Source organism: Penicillium brevicompactum, assembly GCF_028827555.1.
Source record: "Penicillium brevicompactum strain IBT 35665 chromosome Unknown utg000006l_segment0_segment0, whole genome shotgun sequence".
NCBI classification, from domain to species: Eukaryota; Fungi; Ascomycota; class Eurotiomycetes; order Eurotiales; family Aspergillaceae; genus Penicillium; species Penicillium brevicompactum.
In genome coordinates this window covers 1,694,488-1,713,240 of record NW_026623209.1, presented here as the reverse complement: position 1 = coordinate 1,713,240, position 18,753 = coordinate 1,694,488, and the positions used below count along the sequence as shown (strand labels likewise).

Genomic DNA, 18,753 nt, shown 5'->3' with positions numbered 1-18,753 from the left:
TGGGGGGGGGAAATTGAGGAAAGGCTGGTCGGGACGAAGTTCTGGGATATTTCGGCCTCAGGCTGCCGCCAAGCCCATGTCGATCTGATGTGCAAAGAACGTTGACACGTTAGATATAAAAAGATGTATAGATCTGAAAAATCCTGAGGAATAAGATCGAGGTATGAGCTATGGACAATAGTATATGTATTATGCTGTTTTGACAAAGATTCATTATCTACGCTGCCTCACAATGCCAATGTACTCGCAGTAGTAACACCAGATCACCAAGTATGGGGCCAGGAGAACAATTGCTTTTCTGATATATGCACTGTATCGGGCTGAACATCGAGAATAAGGTCGAGTCCATGATTAGAACCCACGAGGAAGAAAGAATCGCTTCCCCTGAAGCATCGGAATGTCTCAAATTAGGTGACACTCAAGTGGCTGAAAGCGGTTGTCATTGTCTTGCGCGGCCACTTTTCCTTTTCATCTCGCCTCTCTCTCCCCCTAAAACACATTCCGCATCTTCATTCGGCGGCAGACTCATCTTCTGCTTCTTTCCTCATTCCTCATTGATGTCGCTCGTTTTTTAAATTTGGATTGGCCTCACCCGTGCCTTGTGTTTAATTGTTGCCTTGCCACTTAACGGGCACCGCTCATCGTCCCCACCACCATGTCCGTCACCATTCGATATGCGCGTTACCTTTTATTTGCCGTCGTGGTAAGACTTTGGTCCTGGAATATTGTCACTGCGTGATGCTAACAGGGAGCAGGGATTGGCGGTCTTCTTCGTCATCTCAAAATCCACCATTCCCCTTCCCAGCACAGGTTCCACCGCTCCTGCGCCGCAAAGCCCGCCGACCTACGATTCAGTGAAGTCGCAGAAGCCGACTGTGGTAGGCCCACACCAGAATGACCGAGTCAATGCCACGTTTGTCACCTTGGCGCGCAATTCCGATCTCTGGGACATGGTCAAGTCTATCCGAACCGTCGAAGACCGTTTCAACCGCAACTACAATTACGACTGGGTGTTCTTGAATGACAAGGAGTTCGATGACGAGTTCAAGAAGGTTACCACCGCCCTGATCTCCGGCCGAACTCACTATGGAGTCATCCCCAAGGAACACTGGTCGTACCCGGAGTGGATCGACGAGGACAAGGCTAAGGAAGCGCGCGAAGAGATGGACCGCAAGAAAATCATCTACGGTGGCTCAGAGAGTTATCGTCATATGTGCCGCTATGAGTCTGGATTCTTCTTCCGCCATCCGCTCATGATGAACTTCGAGTACTACTGGCGTGTCGAGCCCAGTGTCGAACTCTTCTGTGACATCGACTCCGATCCATTCCGTTTCATGAAAGAGAACAACAAGAAGTACAGCTTTGTCATCAGTTTGTACGAATATGTGGCGACTATTCCCACCCTGTGGGATAGCGTGAAGAAGTTCACCGGCAACCACCCTGAATACGTCACTGATGGAAATGCCATGGAGTTCATCAGTGCTGACGGTGGAGACACCTACAACAACTGTCATTTCTGGTCCAACTTCGAGATCGGCAGTCTGGAATGGCTACGATCTGATGCATACGTGGATTATTTCACGTCTCTGGATCATGACGGTGGTTTCTTCTATGAGCGATGGGGCGATGCGCCAGTCCACTCCATTGCTGCCTCTATCATGTTGAAGAAAGAAGAAATCCACTTCTGGGATGACATTGCATACTACCATGTCCCATTCACACATTGTCCCACTGACGAAAAGAAGCGTCTGGACTTGAGATGCTCTTGCCAGCCCAAGGAAAACTTCGACTGGAAGGATTATTCTTGTAAGTATAAGTTCTTCAGCCCCGTTGGAAAAGATCTCCTGCTAACGCAAATTCAGGTACCAAACGCTGGTTTGACATCAATAAGACGCCGAAGCCAAATGGATGGGACAAGAAGTACGATTAAGCGTCTTCAAGGTCATTTATTTTGTAAGCGACAAAGCGCGGGTCGATTGTCGTCTGGATACGAAGTGCCGTGCAGTCGAACGCTGGCAAGCCAGTGGGAAACAATCCATCCACGACTACATGGTGATTATAGCACCTGGTGCAGACATGCTGTTCATGATTTACCGTGCTCGGGCAAAAAGCTGCCGGACTACATCTTGTTTTATTTTGATTCCCATTACCTCCAAGAGCTCTTCCATGCTTGACATTTGTTACTGTGAATTCCCCGAGCGTTTTTTTTTTTTTTTTGTGGGATTATCTTGCTGCATAGGTCCGGAGTAATACGATATTCCTGGAACCGTTTGTTCTTCATACTAGGTCTCATTAGTTGATCAAAGACACAATGTATACAGATCCCAAGTTTTTGAGTATCCAGAAAGAAATGCTGTATAAAATTCACAAACATAGTGTTACATGCAAATATGAACAAAGCTTGCTCTTGAAAAGAGCACAAGTATCAAAACAGAGTGATCCGACGAAAAGATCAAATCCAAAAGTTATATAGTATCACAGCAGCTCATTTGAATTCCTTAGTTGGACTTGGGCTTCTTCGTGCCGTACTTCGAACGACTGGTCATACGACTTCCAACACCACCCTAGAGATTGAAGAATTAGCAAAAGTCTCGGACTGATCATATAGCCAGAATGTCAAACTTACCAAATCCATCGCACCACGGACAAGGGTATACTTCACACCAGGACAATCCTGGGCACGTCCACCACGAACCTGGACAACACTGTGCTGCTGGATATTGTGGCCTGAAAACATCTCTAGTTAGCCAAAAGCTCTTGCGCAGCATTCATTATACGAATCGGTAACAATTCTGGTTCCAATCGCATCCACTCCAAATCCTTACCTTCACCAGGAATATAAGCAGTGATAACCTTGCCCGAACTCAAGCGCACTCTTGCAACCTTTCTCTCGCCAGAGTTGGGCTTCTTAGGCTTAGTGACACCAGTCTTGACACAGACGCCTTTAAGACCGGGTGTGCCCTTCAGCGCAGGAGAGCGACCCCGACGAGCCTGCTGACCAGTCCGGATGCCGCGACGGACCTGGTTATATGTGGCTTGAATGATAGGAGAGGTAGAGAACTGCCGTTGGGACGCAGAGAAGGCAACTGAGGTACGGAAAACAGGCTGGAAGTTGAAGCGGGAGGTGATCGGAGTTTGTTTCGCAGTGATGGTGCTCGAGGTGAGGGTGCGGCGAATGGGTGCCGACACTGCGGGACGCTGAACGAGGCTTCGCAGGGCCCGGAGGGCCAGTGGTGAAAGTAATTGAGGCATTCTGGGGTTTTGTGCTGGCACTTTCACCTCGCATGGGATGTCGCGATAGAATTGATTTGCCGGACGGCGGAGGGCACGTGATGTGCGGTTGTGGCATTTGTGGTAGACCGGAGAAGCTGGACGCGCTGCTTCTCTGCCTGAAGCATCATCGTCATCTCCATCTCCCTTTTCTCTAGTTTCTGCTATTCATCGTTTTTTACAAGCTGTCAAAAGATCTATTGCTCTGCCACTTCATAATCAGTGCTCTGGATTTGAAAACCTAGCTCCCATCAATCATCATGGTACGTTATCAAGCTACGGACTCCGATCTCACCAGCAGCCAGTAAACGGCTAGTTGATCATGAACGTCACTATGCTCTCTACCTGGAACGGATTGCTTCACCCGGCTCAAATGTTCTGGATCTAATTATCCCAGTCTCTCCGCATCGCACCCCCAAGCGGTAACCCCAATGAAACCACCAACCTCACAACCCGGCAACAAGCCAGCGTAACCGCACCCCGTCCCTCAAAGGGCGCCCCCTCAGCCCCCGGTCTCCCCGACACCCTTCGCAACAAGCTCACCCTCCCCGCAACCGCCCACGCATCCTCCACGAACAACAGCGGAGAAGTCCCATCATCCACACACCCTCTCGAAGCCCGCCTGATGGCATGGCGCGCAACCCAAGATGCAATGAAGATGGAGGGTCTTCGTCGGGCATACGGTATTGCCGAGCCTGTTCGTCGTGGTATGGAGCTGAAGATTGTGCGGGACGGCACTTTCCGACCTGCCGTGCTCGGCGGTATGCGGGGTGGCAATGTTCATGAGGATATTCTGACGATTGGAGGTCGGGATGCGGAGGTTCAGTGGGAGGATATCTACACTGGTATGTTGACAAGCTTTGCTGCTGTGCGTGGACTTTGGGCTAACTGGTTTCAGGCGACGACCTCCGCGAGCCGCCTACTTTCCATGATGAGATGGAGAAGAGGCTCAAGATGGACTTCTAGATGCTTGATGATATGGCTTTGTTATGTTTCTGCTCTCCTCGGCATGTTCTACTAGTCTCGGACTGTTACGTTTCCTCCCATACTCCTGCCTGATATTGAATAGATGGGTAGATAATTGAACTTCATGCATTGGGATGACCACTATGTGCACCGCAGTGGTAGCATATCTTGAATATCTGGGGCCTATGTTTGGTAGCCCGGTAGAATCATTCGGTCAGGAGGCATCACAGATCAGGCTTGTAGGTGTCTGTAGGTGCATCGGTAGTCGCTAATACTGACTGGAGTTATTGACTAGAAGCTAAAAAGCACGTAGGAACCTTGTTGAATGAGTATGTAACAAAAAGGCGGCAGAAACTCCACGACACCCTGTACACTACGACCAATCACAATGAGCAGTCTGAAAACGAAAAAAATGAAGAGCATGCGAGGAAGTCAAGGTCGTAAATACACAAAATAGTAGGGCCATACAGATAGGTAAGAGTGAAAGGAAAGGAAAGTCGGATTGAAGGGGGTATATAGAGACGGGGCAGGTAATAATGATGACAGCAAGCAAAACAAAGCAGGTCTCGAGATTGAGTCGAGATGATCCGATATAGGCAAGATATAGCCCATGGATATTTGAATAGGCGATGCTTGGTCGGCGGAAGGATCAAAGCGAGGCGAGCTTAACAACCAGATGACAATCACGAAACGGAAGTCCAGCCCGAAGTGTTCTAACGCCGTTTAAACAGCCGATCCAGCGTCTAGGCCGAATCGATCAGGTTGTTGCAATCGCAGGTGTGTGAGGGGGGAGGCGACGACAAAGCCGCGACAGCCGTGTCTTTCAGAGAGAGGGTGGGTGTTGTGGATCAAGAACGCTTAGAGGATCACACAGCGACATCCCGGGCTCCGCTCGCTGGCTTCAGTGTCCCGATTGTATTGCGCCTTTGCGCCCTTTGCATCCTCCTCGTCGACAACCTCTTGCGGCTTAACGGTCATATGGACGACATTTGGGTGTTCCTTGCTGAACTTGGAGTCTAGTATCTTCGTTAGAACGAACGTATTACTTCATTGTCGCCGAACATACCAGACAGAGGAGACTTGTCATCCAGCAATTTGCCGAACGAGATAAGTCGAATTGCACTTGGCGAAGAGGGGCGAGTTTCCCAATCTTGACAGCGTTAGCCTGCGCCCATCACTCCGTTCGTTTGCCTCGGTTCACTTACCAGAGCGCCACTCGCGCCAGATCAACTCCTTCAAAGTGTACACACTCATTAAGAACGGGTCATTGTTCTCCACATTCACCGATCGCTTCTGTAGATACTTCCCGTCGATTGTGAACGGATGGCGCGAGCCCGTGGTCAACAGGAGCGTTATCACCAGCGACGGGCCAGCATCCTTGACCTCCTTCCCCGAGCCATCGTCCGAATGCTCAGAGGATAACTCGTGGACATTCTTGGGCTCTTCGGTATCCATTGATGGCGATGTAGTTGCAGGTTGCGCGGAGGAGTGGGGATTGGTGGTCGTCGTCACGGGGGCGGCGTTTTCGCCACCAAGGCCAGTTGCGGGGTGGTTCTGGTTCGCGGATACGTCGTCGCCAGGGAGCTCAAGTGGATCGACCGAAGGAGTTGAAGCGTCAGCGGTCAGGTCTGGCTGGGTCGGGGGCTCTGTAGGCGCTGTTGGTTGTGGCGCCGGAGTCTGGGTTGGTTGGTCAGGCTTTGGGTTGCCCGATTCTGGGTGGCTTGAAGACATGACTTCTTATACGGATGCCTCGATGATAGTTGATTGGTGACTGTCCCCAGTAACGAAGGGGCGGTGTTCAGTCTAGATGTTTGTAGGGAAGGATCTGGTCGAAATGGAATTGGATGAGCCGGACGGCTTGGTTCCAGATGATAAAGGCACTGATGGAGATGAAGTCGGCTAAGCGCAGTAAAAGCCTTTGGTGTTTAAAGCTGTACAGTCAAGATTTGCGACAAAAACGAGGGACATCATAGAGTTGAAAGAGGAGAGGAGAAGAGGAGGCAAAGGGGATCGGCAAAGAGGCCCTGAAGACTGCGCAGACCACTGCCAAACACCCATACTAGCTTTCTCTCCCCCCCTATTCGTCTAGTTTTTCTTTCTCTTTTATTTTTCGCTGTTGTTTTAAGAATTCGCTTTCTCTGAAGAAATCGAGGTATTCAATTCCCAGAAGTAATATATGTGTCTTATTTCGATTGTCCGGGGAAACCAGCCAAGAGTTTCCCATGCAGTTCTCCAGTTCTCCACAGTGACAGGTAAGATAATGATAGCTTCTGCCTTTACTCCAATGTACCTGGGTTGCTGCCCCAGATCATAGTCTTGAACGCTACTCGAGTACATATATTATCGTGGTATATCTATGTGTAGGCAACCTAAAACTGTATCATACACCGTGAAGTCAGACATGAAAACTGACCTAGTCCATACTGAAATACCTGGCGGAGGTCACACATCTCATAAATGGTGACTTTGAGCCCTGGAGCTCCAGGCTGGTGTGTAGGGCAATTCGAATCATTAGAAAAGAGGGAGTACGTAATAATAGGATGAATGTTTCATGATTCGTGCATTCGTTGTATTTGGTCTCTAGGAGACTTGGCCCAGGATAAATCGGGCAACCGAAAAGTAGTCGATGAGACAGAGGCCTTAAATCCAGCCAGCGTACTGATCCAACCGCTCGTTCTTTGCGCCCTCGGATCCGTGCGCGACACCTAGCAGTCGTACGTTGTCGATCTTCCCCCCAAAGTTATCCTCGACGGTGCTCGTCCAGTTCTTAAAGTGCTTGGTCAAGCGTGCGACGACAGCAGGATCATCCTGGATAAGCACTGCGATAGCATCGTAGCCTCCAGCCCCGGGAACAACGCCCCCAATGACACCTTCGATCTCCGTAACACTGTCTAGCAGCTCGGTCTGGACGCTGGGCTCAATGGGAACGCCGGTCTGTTGGGTCATGGTGCGAAGAAGCTGGCGTGAACGCTGAATCAACGCACGGATATCGGAAAAGTCAAGCTCATGGTGACCAGGGTGTTGAGCCAGGCGCTTGAGCTCTTGGCGAAGTCGCTCGTTGTTGTTCTGCAAACTGTCCCAGAGCGTATCCGCTTCCTGGCGGTTGTTCTTGCGCCACTCGAGAACCTTCTTGACCATGGAGGGGGTCTCAGAGCCACAGTCAACGTCGCACAGAACAAGCTGCATACCGCGGGGAAGTTGCATGCCAAAATCGACACACTCAGTATCCCATGGGTGTTCCGGATCGGAGTCTTCCACAATGGCAAAGAGACGCTCTTCAAACCCAGCCGAGCCTACATCGCCGAGAGATTCCAGGATAGAGGGCGAGAAACGTCGGTAGAGGCATGAACCGTAGACGGCGCTGGCAACATCAAATCCAGATCCCACTTTGCCTTGGGCTGCGCAGTGTGCTGCTTGAGCGAGATTGTGGAGCTTGTCGCGGGCCGCACCGAGGTCCTCAGGCTGCATGGTACGGTGGATGACCAGGGAAGAGACAAGAGCAGTTACCAGAGCAGCAGAAGAGCCCAGTCCAGTCTTGTGAGCTTCAAAGAGAGGGACTCCGAAGTTCACAAAGCGGTGGATATCTCTGAATCCCTCAGGACCCTTGGAAGTCGCAGTTTCCGAGTAATAATCCTTGTCAGCCAAGATGGTGACAGATAGAGAACCGAAGTGCTTGGAATCAGCGACGTAGCTGATGTAAGTCAAGGCAAAGTTCAGAGAGGTCTCAACAAAGGGGTTGCGCTTGCTGGTGAATGTTAGTCAATCATCTTTACTTCAAGATGCCACCTCATACCGATCGCCTTTCTGAGCCACCTTCACACCGCCGCCATTGTCACACTGTTGGACGCCATACTCCCACACAGCATCAAGGAACTGTGGGGAACGCACGATAACAGAGTCCTCCTCTTCTCCTGTTGCCCCGCGGCGATGAGCTCGTTGCAATTGCTCGACTACAACATGGATACGAGCGTTGAGTGCGAAGACAGTACCCGTGTAGGCACGATCCAAACACAGATATCCACCGGTCAGGAGGACCTTACCCGGCGCAGAAAGAGCCGTGACAGAGACAGTTGGAGTCATCTCGAGGGTGAGGAAAGATGGGTTCGCTGGTCCCCGCGCTCCGATTAGATATAACCAAAACAATAGGAGGGAGCACAAACCTTTGTTTAATCTCAACCGCCTGAATTGCTGAACAAAATCATCGTCCAAGTGTCGTTTTGCCATTTTTTTATCCGGTCCAGGGGGTTGGGATGTCGCGTGTTCAAAACCGCACGCGCGGGAATGTCCTCTTTTTCCCCTCCGTTTTTCTCTCTCTAGATGGAGTGTTCCTCCCCACTCCTTTAGTTTGTTCAAATCATAAATCTCAAAACAAAATCTCAGAATCATTATTTAAAGAGTCAAGTCAAATTAACTATATACGGAGGTATCATAGTGATATAGGTCATATCGAGGATGTACTAATTGAAATATCGCTTTGAACTCGAACCCCGAACACCAGAATCGAAGAAACTCCAAAACTCCTAGACCTGGGAGAATCCTCCCAAGCCTCGAATCACTCTAGGCGTTGCGCATTCAAGCTGCCGGCTTTTGCGCAATGATGCTATAACTTGTTGTGGCCAAACGCATGCGATCCATCTTTACGAATGCCTGCCCGTCTAAACATAGACGGTTGATCAAAGTCTTGAAGTGACGCGGAAGCACATGCACCTTGACCAAGGCGAGGATGGCCTGGCGCAGGGTACGGAAGTAGACATCGACGGTATCAATAAGCGGTGCTTGGAGACCATCGATACTAGCGTTCTGCGACCGCACAATATCGAATCCAGCCTCCTTGAGCGCATTCTCCAAAATGTCCTGAGTGGGTGTACCGACGGCGCCAATGAGGGGCTTGACCCGGCGCATGAGCTCCGCGTGTTCGGGGTTGCTGGCATCGTAGTCCGGCAGACTCATCCAATCCAACAAAGATATCTTGGAACCGGGCTTGACGACACGGAAGATCTCGCGGAACAGCGCCGGCAGGTCTTTGCACAAGCTCAGGGCTTGGATCTGGTAGAAGGCGTCGAAGCTCTCGTCGGCGAAGGGCAGGGGGAGGTCGTTGAAGTCTTGCGTGACGAAGTTGTTCTGGAGACCGCGCTCGGCGTTGAAGCTGGTTGCTTGCTCGACTTGGTTCGGGTCGATGTTGAGGCCTGTGACATGGGCGCCAGTGTGTTGCGCCATGTGAGCAGCGACGCGCCCGCGGCCGCAGCCCAAGTCCAGGACCTTCTTTCCAGTCGTGAGGCCGATGTCCTCTGCGATTGAACGTTCATATAGGATCTGGTTCTCTAGTACACTGGACTTAGGGCTCATCCAAGGTGGGATGTACATTTTCTCAACGTCACCCAGCGCGCAAAGATGGTTCAGCACTCCATAGTAAGACTTCAAGCAATCACCGACTTTTTCTTGGTAATTGGGGCCCAGAGTCTCGGTCATTTGCTTCTCATCGGACCAGTCGAGGTTATAGATGACGTATGAGGCCATGAAATCATCAACTTGCTTTGGGGTCAAATGCGCCAGGTGTCGGAATGCCGACCAGAAACTCTTCCATCGCTTTGGTGATGCTGAGTCGTCAAGGTTACCGCGACTGAGGGATTGCGCCTGATGTTTCTCTTGCGCGATCTCGTCCAGCGAGCTATCACTTTCCGAGCCTCGTCCGCTGCGCACGGGATGGCGCGGGGCGTCCACGACTGTTTGCGACGCCATAGCTGAAATTTTGGGGTATTATTAAGGTCAAGAGGGATCAGGGTGCTATGTGCAAGAAAATGCGATGATATGTAGCGGCCCACGTCGCTGGGGGATCTGGCGCAATTTATAAGCACTGTTCTCCGGGCTATTGTCAATCTTCTCCACGATCAAAAAGGAAAAAATCATTCGGCACGCTTGTTCTATGGTCAGTAGCCACATAGTGGATTGTCACCGAACATGGAAGCTCCTACCGGCTATCCCGGCAGTGGTTTGATCCGTTTAAGCACGGCAGAGACCCGAATTCCTTTTTTTGTGCTGATTTGGATCACCAGCACCATGAGCCTCAATTGCTTCAGCTTTTGCCATCTGAATTCCCTGCCTCTGGGCTCGCCTTGTCGGCAATGGTCTACGCGAGCGACGGCCAGGCACGGATGACGCGGGTCCCTTGAGGGAAATGAGTATCGTCATCGCGCGACGATCTAGACCCACTTATATAGTTTACGTAGATACTGTATTCTATAGCCAGTATTCCTTCTTTACAATGTAGATACAGCTATGCAAGTTAACATCATCCTTGTAGATCGCGTGTTAGCAAAATAATTTATATAGATTCTTGCTGGTATCAAAGTAAGGCATATACAACGATACCCTATACAAGGAACCCTAACTACGAATAAGCTCTTTAAGTAAATTTTCGCATGTAGCTCCTAGTAAGAGACTCATAATCATCTTTTCCGTTCACTTATCCTTCCTCGTACTATAGACAATGACTGACATTTCATGTTGCTTTTACCCTGAATCCGAAAAGGCTCCGAGAATCGGAAATCGGCATGACATGAACAAAGGCGCCGGAGCTGTATCTATGGTCCCGTGAAAAGAAAAGGAAAAAGAAAATTGGATATGATTTATAAGCGGATACGAGTATAATAAAGGAGAAAAAGACTGACAAAGCCCAACCAGGCCATATGAGCTTCCGGGCTATAATCTGATTGAACGATGTGAGGGACTTTATATCGGGACCCACCTGATCGTCCGGTAGGGCGAAAAAATAAAATCAGAATTAAGGCGCGCCGAGACCCTGATTCCCGTAATTCCGCCGGTCACGTGTGTCCCAATAAGGCAAAATGCTCCATTTAGGGAGTTTCATGGAATAATAGAAGCCTTGGCATGTCTTCCATGCTCCGAGCCTGCCGAGTGGTGAACCGTGGAATTGTGTAGCAATGCAATAATGCAGGTAAAACACTGCATTATCAGCACTGTTATAACTTATACCTAGCCCTAATATTGTTGGGATATTATGGCATGTTCATGGTATTTTGTCCTTTGTGTGTACTATGTGTTGCAGACGGGAAGTCTATTGCATGAGTGATCTCACAGGATTTCACGTCATAATGCAAGCCACGGCACAGTACGTTAGTGGAGTCCGTGTCAGCGAACAATTCACCATGATAAGCATCCCAACAAAACGGCGTAGCTCAGGCAACTTTCCAAGTAGTATGTGACTGTGCCAAAGAAATCTCTGGGGAAACCAGACATATTTAATGATCAAGGTGGATCATACAGCATTCCAAGGCATCAGGATACCTTTGGAAAGAACTCAAGAGTTTTCCTGTGGGGCCAGCAAAATGATAGTCGGCGATGATGTATTCCCGGGAGTAGCTCTGCTCTTTCCCTTTTTGGTACCAAGGCGCTAGTATCTCAGTACCTGAGGCAGTTGATAAAGCTTGCATGCTTATTCGGTTTCTGTCAAGCGCTTTAATCCGCCAAAGCGCCATTTAAGAATGAGTCATACGAGTACGGAGTAGAGGGAGCTTGGTCGTTCGGGGCCTTGGGTGTAGAAGGCACCTTGATCGTATTCATGAGGTTTGCACAACCCTTGGACACTTTCAACAAAGATATGGCGATATTATCAAACTTTCTCGAACCCAAGGAACGCTCAATTTTATCTCTAGATATCAGAAGCTGTTCAAAGCTATACTCGAGTAGTCTAGAATGGCAAAAAGCTTCCCCAATCCGACCCCTCCCCCACGGACCTACTGTGGAACCAGCTCAGTCCTCAGTGATAAACGTCTAGAGATCGGCAGGTCTGCCCCACGGTACAGCATGGCGAGTGCTTAGTGTACCTACCCTGCAGTGTGCACTGGCTATTTCAAGGCTATTTCAAGCGTAATTTTGACACATGATTGTCTGGGCGATCTCGACCTCGTTTTGGTCTGAGCATTACTCGTACGAGAGTGTATCTTCTCGCCGCCAAGGTAGCTAGGTACTGCCCAGGTGGTACTTGTACGTACTTAACACTGCCCAAGATAAATACTGACACCTCTTAACATGAAACATGCTTTCATATACCAATAATATGCTCGTTGCTTCCAAGGTTGGACGCATATATTAAATAAGAATGTTGGAATGATACCATATTACATCGTAGGTACCTATCTCCAAAGGTTACAGTACTATCGGAATTCTCCGTTCCACGGTGTTTCGATAAGTTCCGACATGGAGACTTTCTGCGCTGGACGAATGAGTACCAATTTGCTTCCAAGGGCGTGATGTTCCCACCGCGATCATCAATCCACGGGTTGGGCGAGGCGGCACAGAAATTGATCGACAATGCTCGGCGTGCTCGACCATGTGTCCGAGTGTCAATTCGCTGACGTCAGATGGGCACCTTTTTTTTAAGGTCGTGGGATGGTTTCATATTTCTTAAGAAACATGTAAGTCTGAGGTATTGGTTTAAGATTTCCTGTTGACGAGCGTCGGTTTTGGTTGAGGGCCATCCGTGGACTGAGCTCCGTAAGAGAACCTGGAAGTCTAATATACTGGGCTAAGCAATTGGTTTTAAAGACCCGTACACGTAGTTTTTCTATTCCGATTGCATCATGCATCACGTTCGTTTAGGCTCGGAGACGAGAACGGTTTGGTGGGAGCCCTAGCGGGGAAGTACACAGCATGCACCTCCAGGGCCAGCTACGCGAAACCTTGAAATATATCGTGTAGCTCTCTATGACAGCGGCCCCAGGATCTTTATCATATTATCAAATATTAACCTTGGAAGCAAGTTGCAGACCAAAACGACGTTCATAGAAGCAATGTTACGAGCTACTATAGTACGGAGTAGGTGCAGGTGAATTTCGACTGATGGGTTGGTTAACTTTATCTTGTCTAGTGTCCTTTTTGGTTGTATATACAGTATAACCCAATGGGCGGCATCTATCTTGCTCCCAAGCCCGTGGAAAGAAAAACAGCAAAAACACTCGAGTCGGTCTGAAAGAGAGATGCTCATTAACAAGAGAGCAGTGCCATAACTTATGGGGTGGCGATGCTTGCTAAACTCCGTCGGCAACAGTTCGCTGTTGAAATCGCAGGTGAACTTGATAGACTTTAGGCCCGAAGACTGGACATATGAGACTGGAGCGATGGACGAAGTATTGTAGCAGGCCAAGACCAAGTCTACTGGATCGACAGAGGAAGAGCGCGGGGATGCAGGGAGGGCGTGACGTCTCGAGCGGGGGAAAATGTGTTATCAACAGTCAAATGGTCGCTGAGCCTCGGGTCTAATTTGTGGTCCCGAGCGGTCACAGGTTCTAGTATGGAGTCCTTGTAATTCATTGCCAAAGATAGCAGTCAGTAGGATTAGCAGTCAGATCCCGGCTCAAAGCGGGGTGTTACAAGCTCTAAGACTTAAGATGGGGGACAGATATGTCAAGAGGGAAATTGTGGATTAACTCAGTCTTTGAGCCTGAAAATCACCCAAAATCGGTAGATCACGAACTGTGAGCGAGGAATCACAAAGCCGTAACGGAACTTCGAGAGGCCTCAGCCACAATCGCACGCCGATTTTGAGCGTTTTCAGACTCAAAGCCCGAGCCAATGCCTTCCTTCTTGCGCATAACAAAGCAACAAACCAAGACGAGCTGAGCACATTACCAAAATATGACATATAGGATAGCGACAGGGTGCGTAAGCTGATCCCTGTCCACCCCGTAGGCGAAACCTGTTTCACATGTGAAAATTCTGACCAGAATTCAGGGCAGATGCCACGTATGAAATGGAGAGTTGGAATGTATATCACAATCTAGATCAATTGTGTTTCGTAAGCCATCAATATAGAGGTCGTTTTTTGTGTCTGGGAGGAAGAGAGAGGGAACCCTGGGAAGCGAAGGGGGAAACGAGAACAAACGATGCAAACCAGAAAAGGCCAAATGGACCGGACAAACCGGACAAAAACGAGGAAAACGGACAAACACAAAGGCCGTTAACTCCGCCTCGGCCAGTCGGGACACCGAGCCGGGGAAGGAGCGCCGCAGCTCCGAGCATTCTGAGTGGACAAGAAAAAGAACCGGGACGAACGTGACTCACAGGGACAATCCCCCCCTTTCCCAAGGTTCTAAACGAGAATATACTCCTGCTGATTGGCGGGTGTCTAGTTTCTTCTCTGACACTGCACCTGACCTGTTGAGTGTAAACTCCGTCAGCGACGGAGTCGAAGTATCGGGTACCCTGCCGTCAGGTATTCCGCGCGCTGTTTACTGTAGAAGATACTATGAACGATCCCCGAATATGATGCCCTCGATACAATGTATCGACGTACATGAATACTTGCAGTAAACAACACATTGAGGACCCAGTGTCACATATACCTCCGAAAGAGAGATATGATGTGTCGAAAGTACTCGTAGAATGTACTCCGTACTCAAGAGGGATCCTCCGGAGAAGATCGGCCCTAACCATTTCGAGGCCCACTGTGAAACTCCATCTCCTTCCAGAAGACGTGAGTGATATTTTCCCTTCCCTATTATAATTTGCCTTTCCACACTCCCTTCCTGTCACTACAGGACCTTTTTTAATTCAATTTACTCTTTTAATCTTGCCAGCGCGTTCATTGGCGATCTTCGTCAAATGAACCTGCATCTTAACTAATAATCTTGAGTGCACGGTAAGCATGTGACCTCGATTTTGCGCGAAACGTCGCTAACTCGGGCTACAGCATTGCCTCTTTGCTCAGAAGAGGTTGCCCATCAGATAAATGGTCTTCAAACCATTCACCCACCTCGCGCGCCAGTCTTTCACCAAAGCCTTCACCCACGGCTATGCGCAGTCGGTAGTCGCCGCGTCGCAGACCTACGCGTCCACCACTCCTTTCAACCCCCTCGCCGTTCAACCCGCCAAATTCTCTCGCACAACCCAATTACAGAATGCATTCTCCAATGCCTCCAGCTCGTCCGGCGCTGGCGCCAAGGCAAGCCAGGGTGGCTCAGGAAGCGGTGATTTCGGTCTAGCGGCCTATTATGCCGCATGGCAGAACGCGCAGCAGACCGGTGATGAAAGCGATTGGACCCAATACGAGTTCAATCGTCGCATCGGTTGGAAACCTTCCGACGAGGCCGATGTCTCTGAAGACCGCGCCGCGACCGAATCCGTTCCCCCGCATCCTACCAAGGCCGCTGTTAACGACGATGTGAGCGCCCAGGTGGAGGAGGCTGTGGCTCGCGAGATCCAGATCCAAGAGGAACAAGCACAGGCAGAGGAGGCCGCGCTCAGCGCTGAACCTGCCGAGGAGGTTGCGGAAGTCTCCGAGGCGGCGCAGGTCGCTTCCGATGGCATCGTGCGATTGGTTGGAGACAAGAAGTATGCAGACATTCCCGCTGCATTTGAGGCTCTGCTTCGCGACGGCTTAACCCCGACCGTTGAAGCATACAATGCCCTTCTTGTTGCCGCTATCCGCCTGCACCCCGATGCTGCTCAGGCAATTCCTAAGGCCCTCGATGTCTACTCTGATATGCTTCGTCGCAGGGTAATTCCCGATGAAGATACCTATGAGACATTGGTTCAGTTGCTTGTTATGCGCGCCCACGATATCATCAAGGCCAAGCAGGTTCTCGAGAACGAGCGCGTTCGTTTCGGTGGCATGGAGGAGCAAGGCAAATTCATGCTTCAGTCCAGTGAATTGGAGCATGCCATTCTTCTCGAGGATACTTCTTTGTCCATTGCCCTCAAGCTCTTCAACACTGCTGCCTCGCGACACAGCCGACTCGTTTTCCCAATAGAGATTTATCGTCAGCTCATTATCGCCTGCGCCAAGGAAGGCAAGGTCGAGGATATGATTCGCGTTTATGCTCACATGGAATCCCACAAGATGACTCCCCATGCCACTATCTTCCCTGCCATGATTACTGCATTCGCCTCCGGTGGCGATCTTCGCAGTGCGGTCGAGTGCTACAATGAGTACCGCAGTCTTGCTGTCTCCGATGACAGCGGTGTCTTCAGCATCGTTGAGCGTCAGGATGGCCAGGTCTATGCTGCTTTGATCCGTGCTTACCTGTCTTGCGACAAGGAAGCTGGTGCCATGCAATTCCTTGAGAAGATTCGCTCCTCCTTCGACGAGGTGACTGATGGTCGCCAGGACCGGTGGTCTGCCGTGGAGAGCATCATTATCGAGGATGCGTTTGTGCAACATTCCACCGACACCTTCAAATATGGAAAGGCCCTGGAACAGGCGAAAGATCAATTGCATGATGTGGCGCGTGATCAGGCCATCTCCCGAATTTGCATCGCTGCCGCTGATGCAGACGATCTCCCCACTGCCTCTGCAGCATATGACAGTCTGCCCACCGCCCCTGACGTACGACAGAACCCGGCCATCTCCCTTCTGGCGCTCCAAGTCCGCCGGGGCAATGTTTCGGCGGCCCGTTCCTTGTGGATCATGTTGAACACAGTGGGTCAGGCAACCCCGGATATGGTTCAGCCGACAGCCATGTATGCAGTCGCACTGCTCAAGAGTGGAAATGTTGAGGAGGGTCTTCACCAAGCCCGTAACATGTTCACGCGCATTCGCAACGCATCATCGGAACAGCAGAACATCGTCGCCGTCCGCGAACAAATCGTCGAGTCACTTCACCTCTTTGGTCGTGTCCTCATGCAGTCGGCCGCTGTTCTATCACCCCAAGCTTCCATGACACTCCTCTGGTCTATGCTTGAGAACGGCGGTCTGGTATCCCCTCTCGCTGAGCACGCTATCGCCAACCTTGGTCCCATCGGCATCTCCCAGCTCAAGCCTGCTGACCTTACCCTTGCTCTCCAAGTGCAAGCTGGTATGTTGGCTAGCCACAGCTCCATGCTGTTCGATGTTGCTCACCCTATTCGTTTCGCCCACATGTTGGATGTTGCTTTGTCTGCTTCTATTCCCATGGATCTCTACACCACTGGCCTTGTTGACCAGGCTATTGGCCGTCTCTATGTCAGCAACCCTGATGTCGTCAAGAAGTGGCAAGAATACTTGGGCGCAAACACTCCGAACTCAGCGTCGCCTGCTCGTGTGTTCTCTGAGAGTCACAGCCCTATTTCCATGGCTGAGACCTCGATCACTGCCCCCGTCACCCCCGAGTCGTTTGATCCCTACGCCCATGCCACTGACTTCCGTGGATCTGCCATCATCGCCGAGGAGCTCGAGAAGACTAGTGGACGCGTCGAGATTCATCTCAACGAGGCTTTGACTCGTCTCAACAACATGCGTCGTACTGGTCGTCACCCGCGTTACATCACCTACGCCAAGTTGATCACTGCTGCCTCCAAGACTGGCAGCATGCCTCTGGCTCATGATATTCACAACATGGCGCGTTCCGACGTTCCTCTAGACATGAAATTCACAGCTGTCAAGTACGGCTGGGTTTCCATCCTCGATGCCATGGTCGCCGCTTGTTTGACTCTCGGTGACCGCCAGCTGGCTGCTCAGTACCACCAGGAGCTTCTCACTCTCGGTTCCGCACCCTCTGCCAACACTTTCGGACTGTACATCACCACACTGAAGGAGTCAACCAAGACTTTCGATGAGGCCACTGAGGCCCTCAAGGTCTTCCACCGTGCCGTCGCTGAAGGTGTTGAGCCAACCTCGTTCCTGTACAACGCTCTCATTGGAAAGCTTGGCAAGGCTCGTCGCATTGACGACTGTCTTGCATACTTCGCTGAGATGCGTGCCAATAACGTGCGCCCAACAAGCGTCACCTACGGAACGATCGTCAATGCGCTGTGCCGTGTCAGCGACGAGCGCTTTGCCGAGGAGATGTTCGAAGAAATGGAGTCTATGCCCAACTACAAGCCACGCCCTGCGCCTTACAACTCTATGATTCAGTACTTCCTTAACACCAAGGGTGACATCAACAAGGTTCTGGCTTACTACGAGCGCATGCAGGCCCGCAACATCCAGCCCACTATGCACACCTACAAGCTTCTAATTGACGCTCATGCCTCTCTCGAGCCAGTTAACATGGTTGCCGCTGAAGCCGTTCTGGAATCCATGAAGGCCGCCGGTCAACATCCCGATGCTGTTCACTACGCCTCCCTGGTCCATGCCAAGGGATGCGTGCAACACGATCTCGCCGGTGCCCGCAAGGTCTTCGACACCGTTCTGTCCAACCGCCGCGTCCGCCTCCAGCCATGCCTTTACCAAGCCCTCTTCGAGTCAATGGTCGCCAACCACCGCGTTGCCGACACTGAACCGATCGTGCAAGACATGCTCACCCGCAAGGTCGAGATGACTGCATACATCGCGAACACCTTGATCCACGGCTGGGCCGCTGAAGGCAACGTTTCCAAGGCCAAGGCCGTTTACGACAGCATTGGCATCCAGAAGCGCGAACCCAGTACCTACGAGGCGATGACCCGTGCTTTCCTGAGCGCTGATCAACGCATGAGCGCAACCGGCATTGTCCAGGAGATGATGTCCCGGGGCTACCCATCCGCCGTGGCTGGCAAGATCGTTGATCTCGTCGGTCCTTCTTCTTCCCTTTAAGTGCTTTT

The 18,753-nt window shown here is 50.7% G+C and overlaps 7 protein-coding genes across 7 annotated transcripts; 3 read left to right on the top strand and 4 right to left on the bottom strand.

Moving 5' to 3' along the window:
• Positions 1–655: 655 nt before the first annotated feature.
• N7506_008841 (glycosyltransferase family 15 protein) lies at positions 656–1,930 on the top strand (the record flags this gene model as incomplete). Its single annotated transcript, XM_056958134.1, has 3 exons — positions 656–703; positions 756–1,806; positions 1,863–1,930. The coding sequence occupies 3 exons, from the start codon at positions 656–658 to the stop codon at positions 1,928–1,930; spliced, it is 1,167 nt and encodes a 388-aa protein (XP_056807524.1).
• Positions 1,931–2,498: 568 nt separating this feature from the next.
• On the bottom strand, positions 2,499–3,252 carry N7506_008840 (mitochondrial 37S ribosomal protein uS12m; the record flags this gene model as incomplete). Its single annotated transcript, XM_056958133.1, has 3 exons — positions 2,499–2,564; positions 2,627–2,727; positions 2,826–3,252. 3 exons carry the CDS (start codon positions 3,250–3,252, stop codon positions 2,499–2,501), a joined length of 594 nt encoding a protein of 197 aa, XP_056807523.1.
• A 278-nt stretch (positions 3,253–3,530) lies between these two features.
• Positions 3,531–4,236, top strand: N7506_008839 (proteasome maturation protein; the record flags this gene model as incomplete). Its single annotated transcript, XM_056958132.1, has 3 exons — positions 3,531–3,533; positions 3,668–4,115; positions 4,169–4,236. The coding sequence occupies 3 exons, from the start codon at positions 3,531–3,533 to the stop codon at positions 4,234–4,236; spliced, it is 519 nt and encodes a 172-aa protein (XP_056807522.1).
• Positions 4,237–5,094: 858 nt separating this feature from the next.
• Positions 5,095–5,967, bottom strand: N7506_008838 (uncharacterized protein; the record flags this gene model as incomplete). The annotated part of the gene is made up of 3 exons (XM_056958131.1): positions 5,095–5,252; positions 5,303–5,386; positions 5,442–5,967. 3 exons carry the CDS (start codon positions 5,965–5,967, stop codon positions 5,095–5,097), a joined length of 768 nt encoding a protein of 255 aa, XP_056807521.1.
• A 909-nt stretch (positions 5,968–6,876) lies between these two features.
• Positions 6,877–8,316, bottom strand: erg8 (phosphomevalonate kinase; the record flags this gene model as incomplete). The annotated part of the gene is made up of 2 exons (XM_056958130.1): positions 6,877–7,981; positions 8,030–8,316. The coding sequence occupies 2 exons, from the start codon at positions 8,314–8,316 to the stop codon at positions 6,877–6,879; spliced, it is 1,392 nt and encodes a 463-aa protein (XP_056807520.1).
• A 492-nt stretch (positions 8,317–8,808) lies between these two features.
• Positions 8,809–9,975, bottom strand: N7506_008836 (class I SAM-dependent methyltransferase; the record flags this gene model as incomplete). The annotated part of the gene is made up of 1 exon (XM_056958129.1): positions 8,809–9,975. The coding sequence occupies one exon, from the start codon at positions 9,973–9,975 to the stop codon at positions 8,809–8,811; it is 1,167 nt and encodes a 388-aa protein (XP_056807519.1).
• Positions 9,976–14,983: 5,008 nt separating this feature from the next.
• N7506_008835 (pentatricopeptide repeat protein) lies at positions 14,984–18,745 on the top strand (the record flags this gene model as incomplete). Its single annotated transcript, XM_056958128.1, has 1 exon — positions 14,984–18,745. The coding sequence occupies one exon, from the start codon at positions 14,984–14,986 to the stop codon at positions 18,743–18,745; it is 3,762 nt and encodes a 1,253-aa protein (XP_056807518.1).
• Positions 18,746–18,753: the final 8 nt, after the last annotated feature.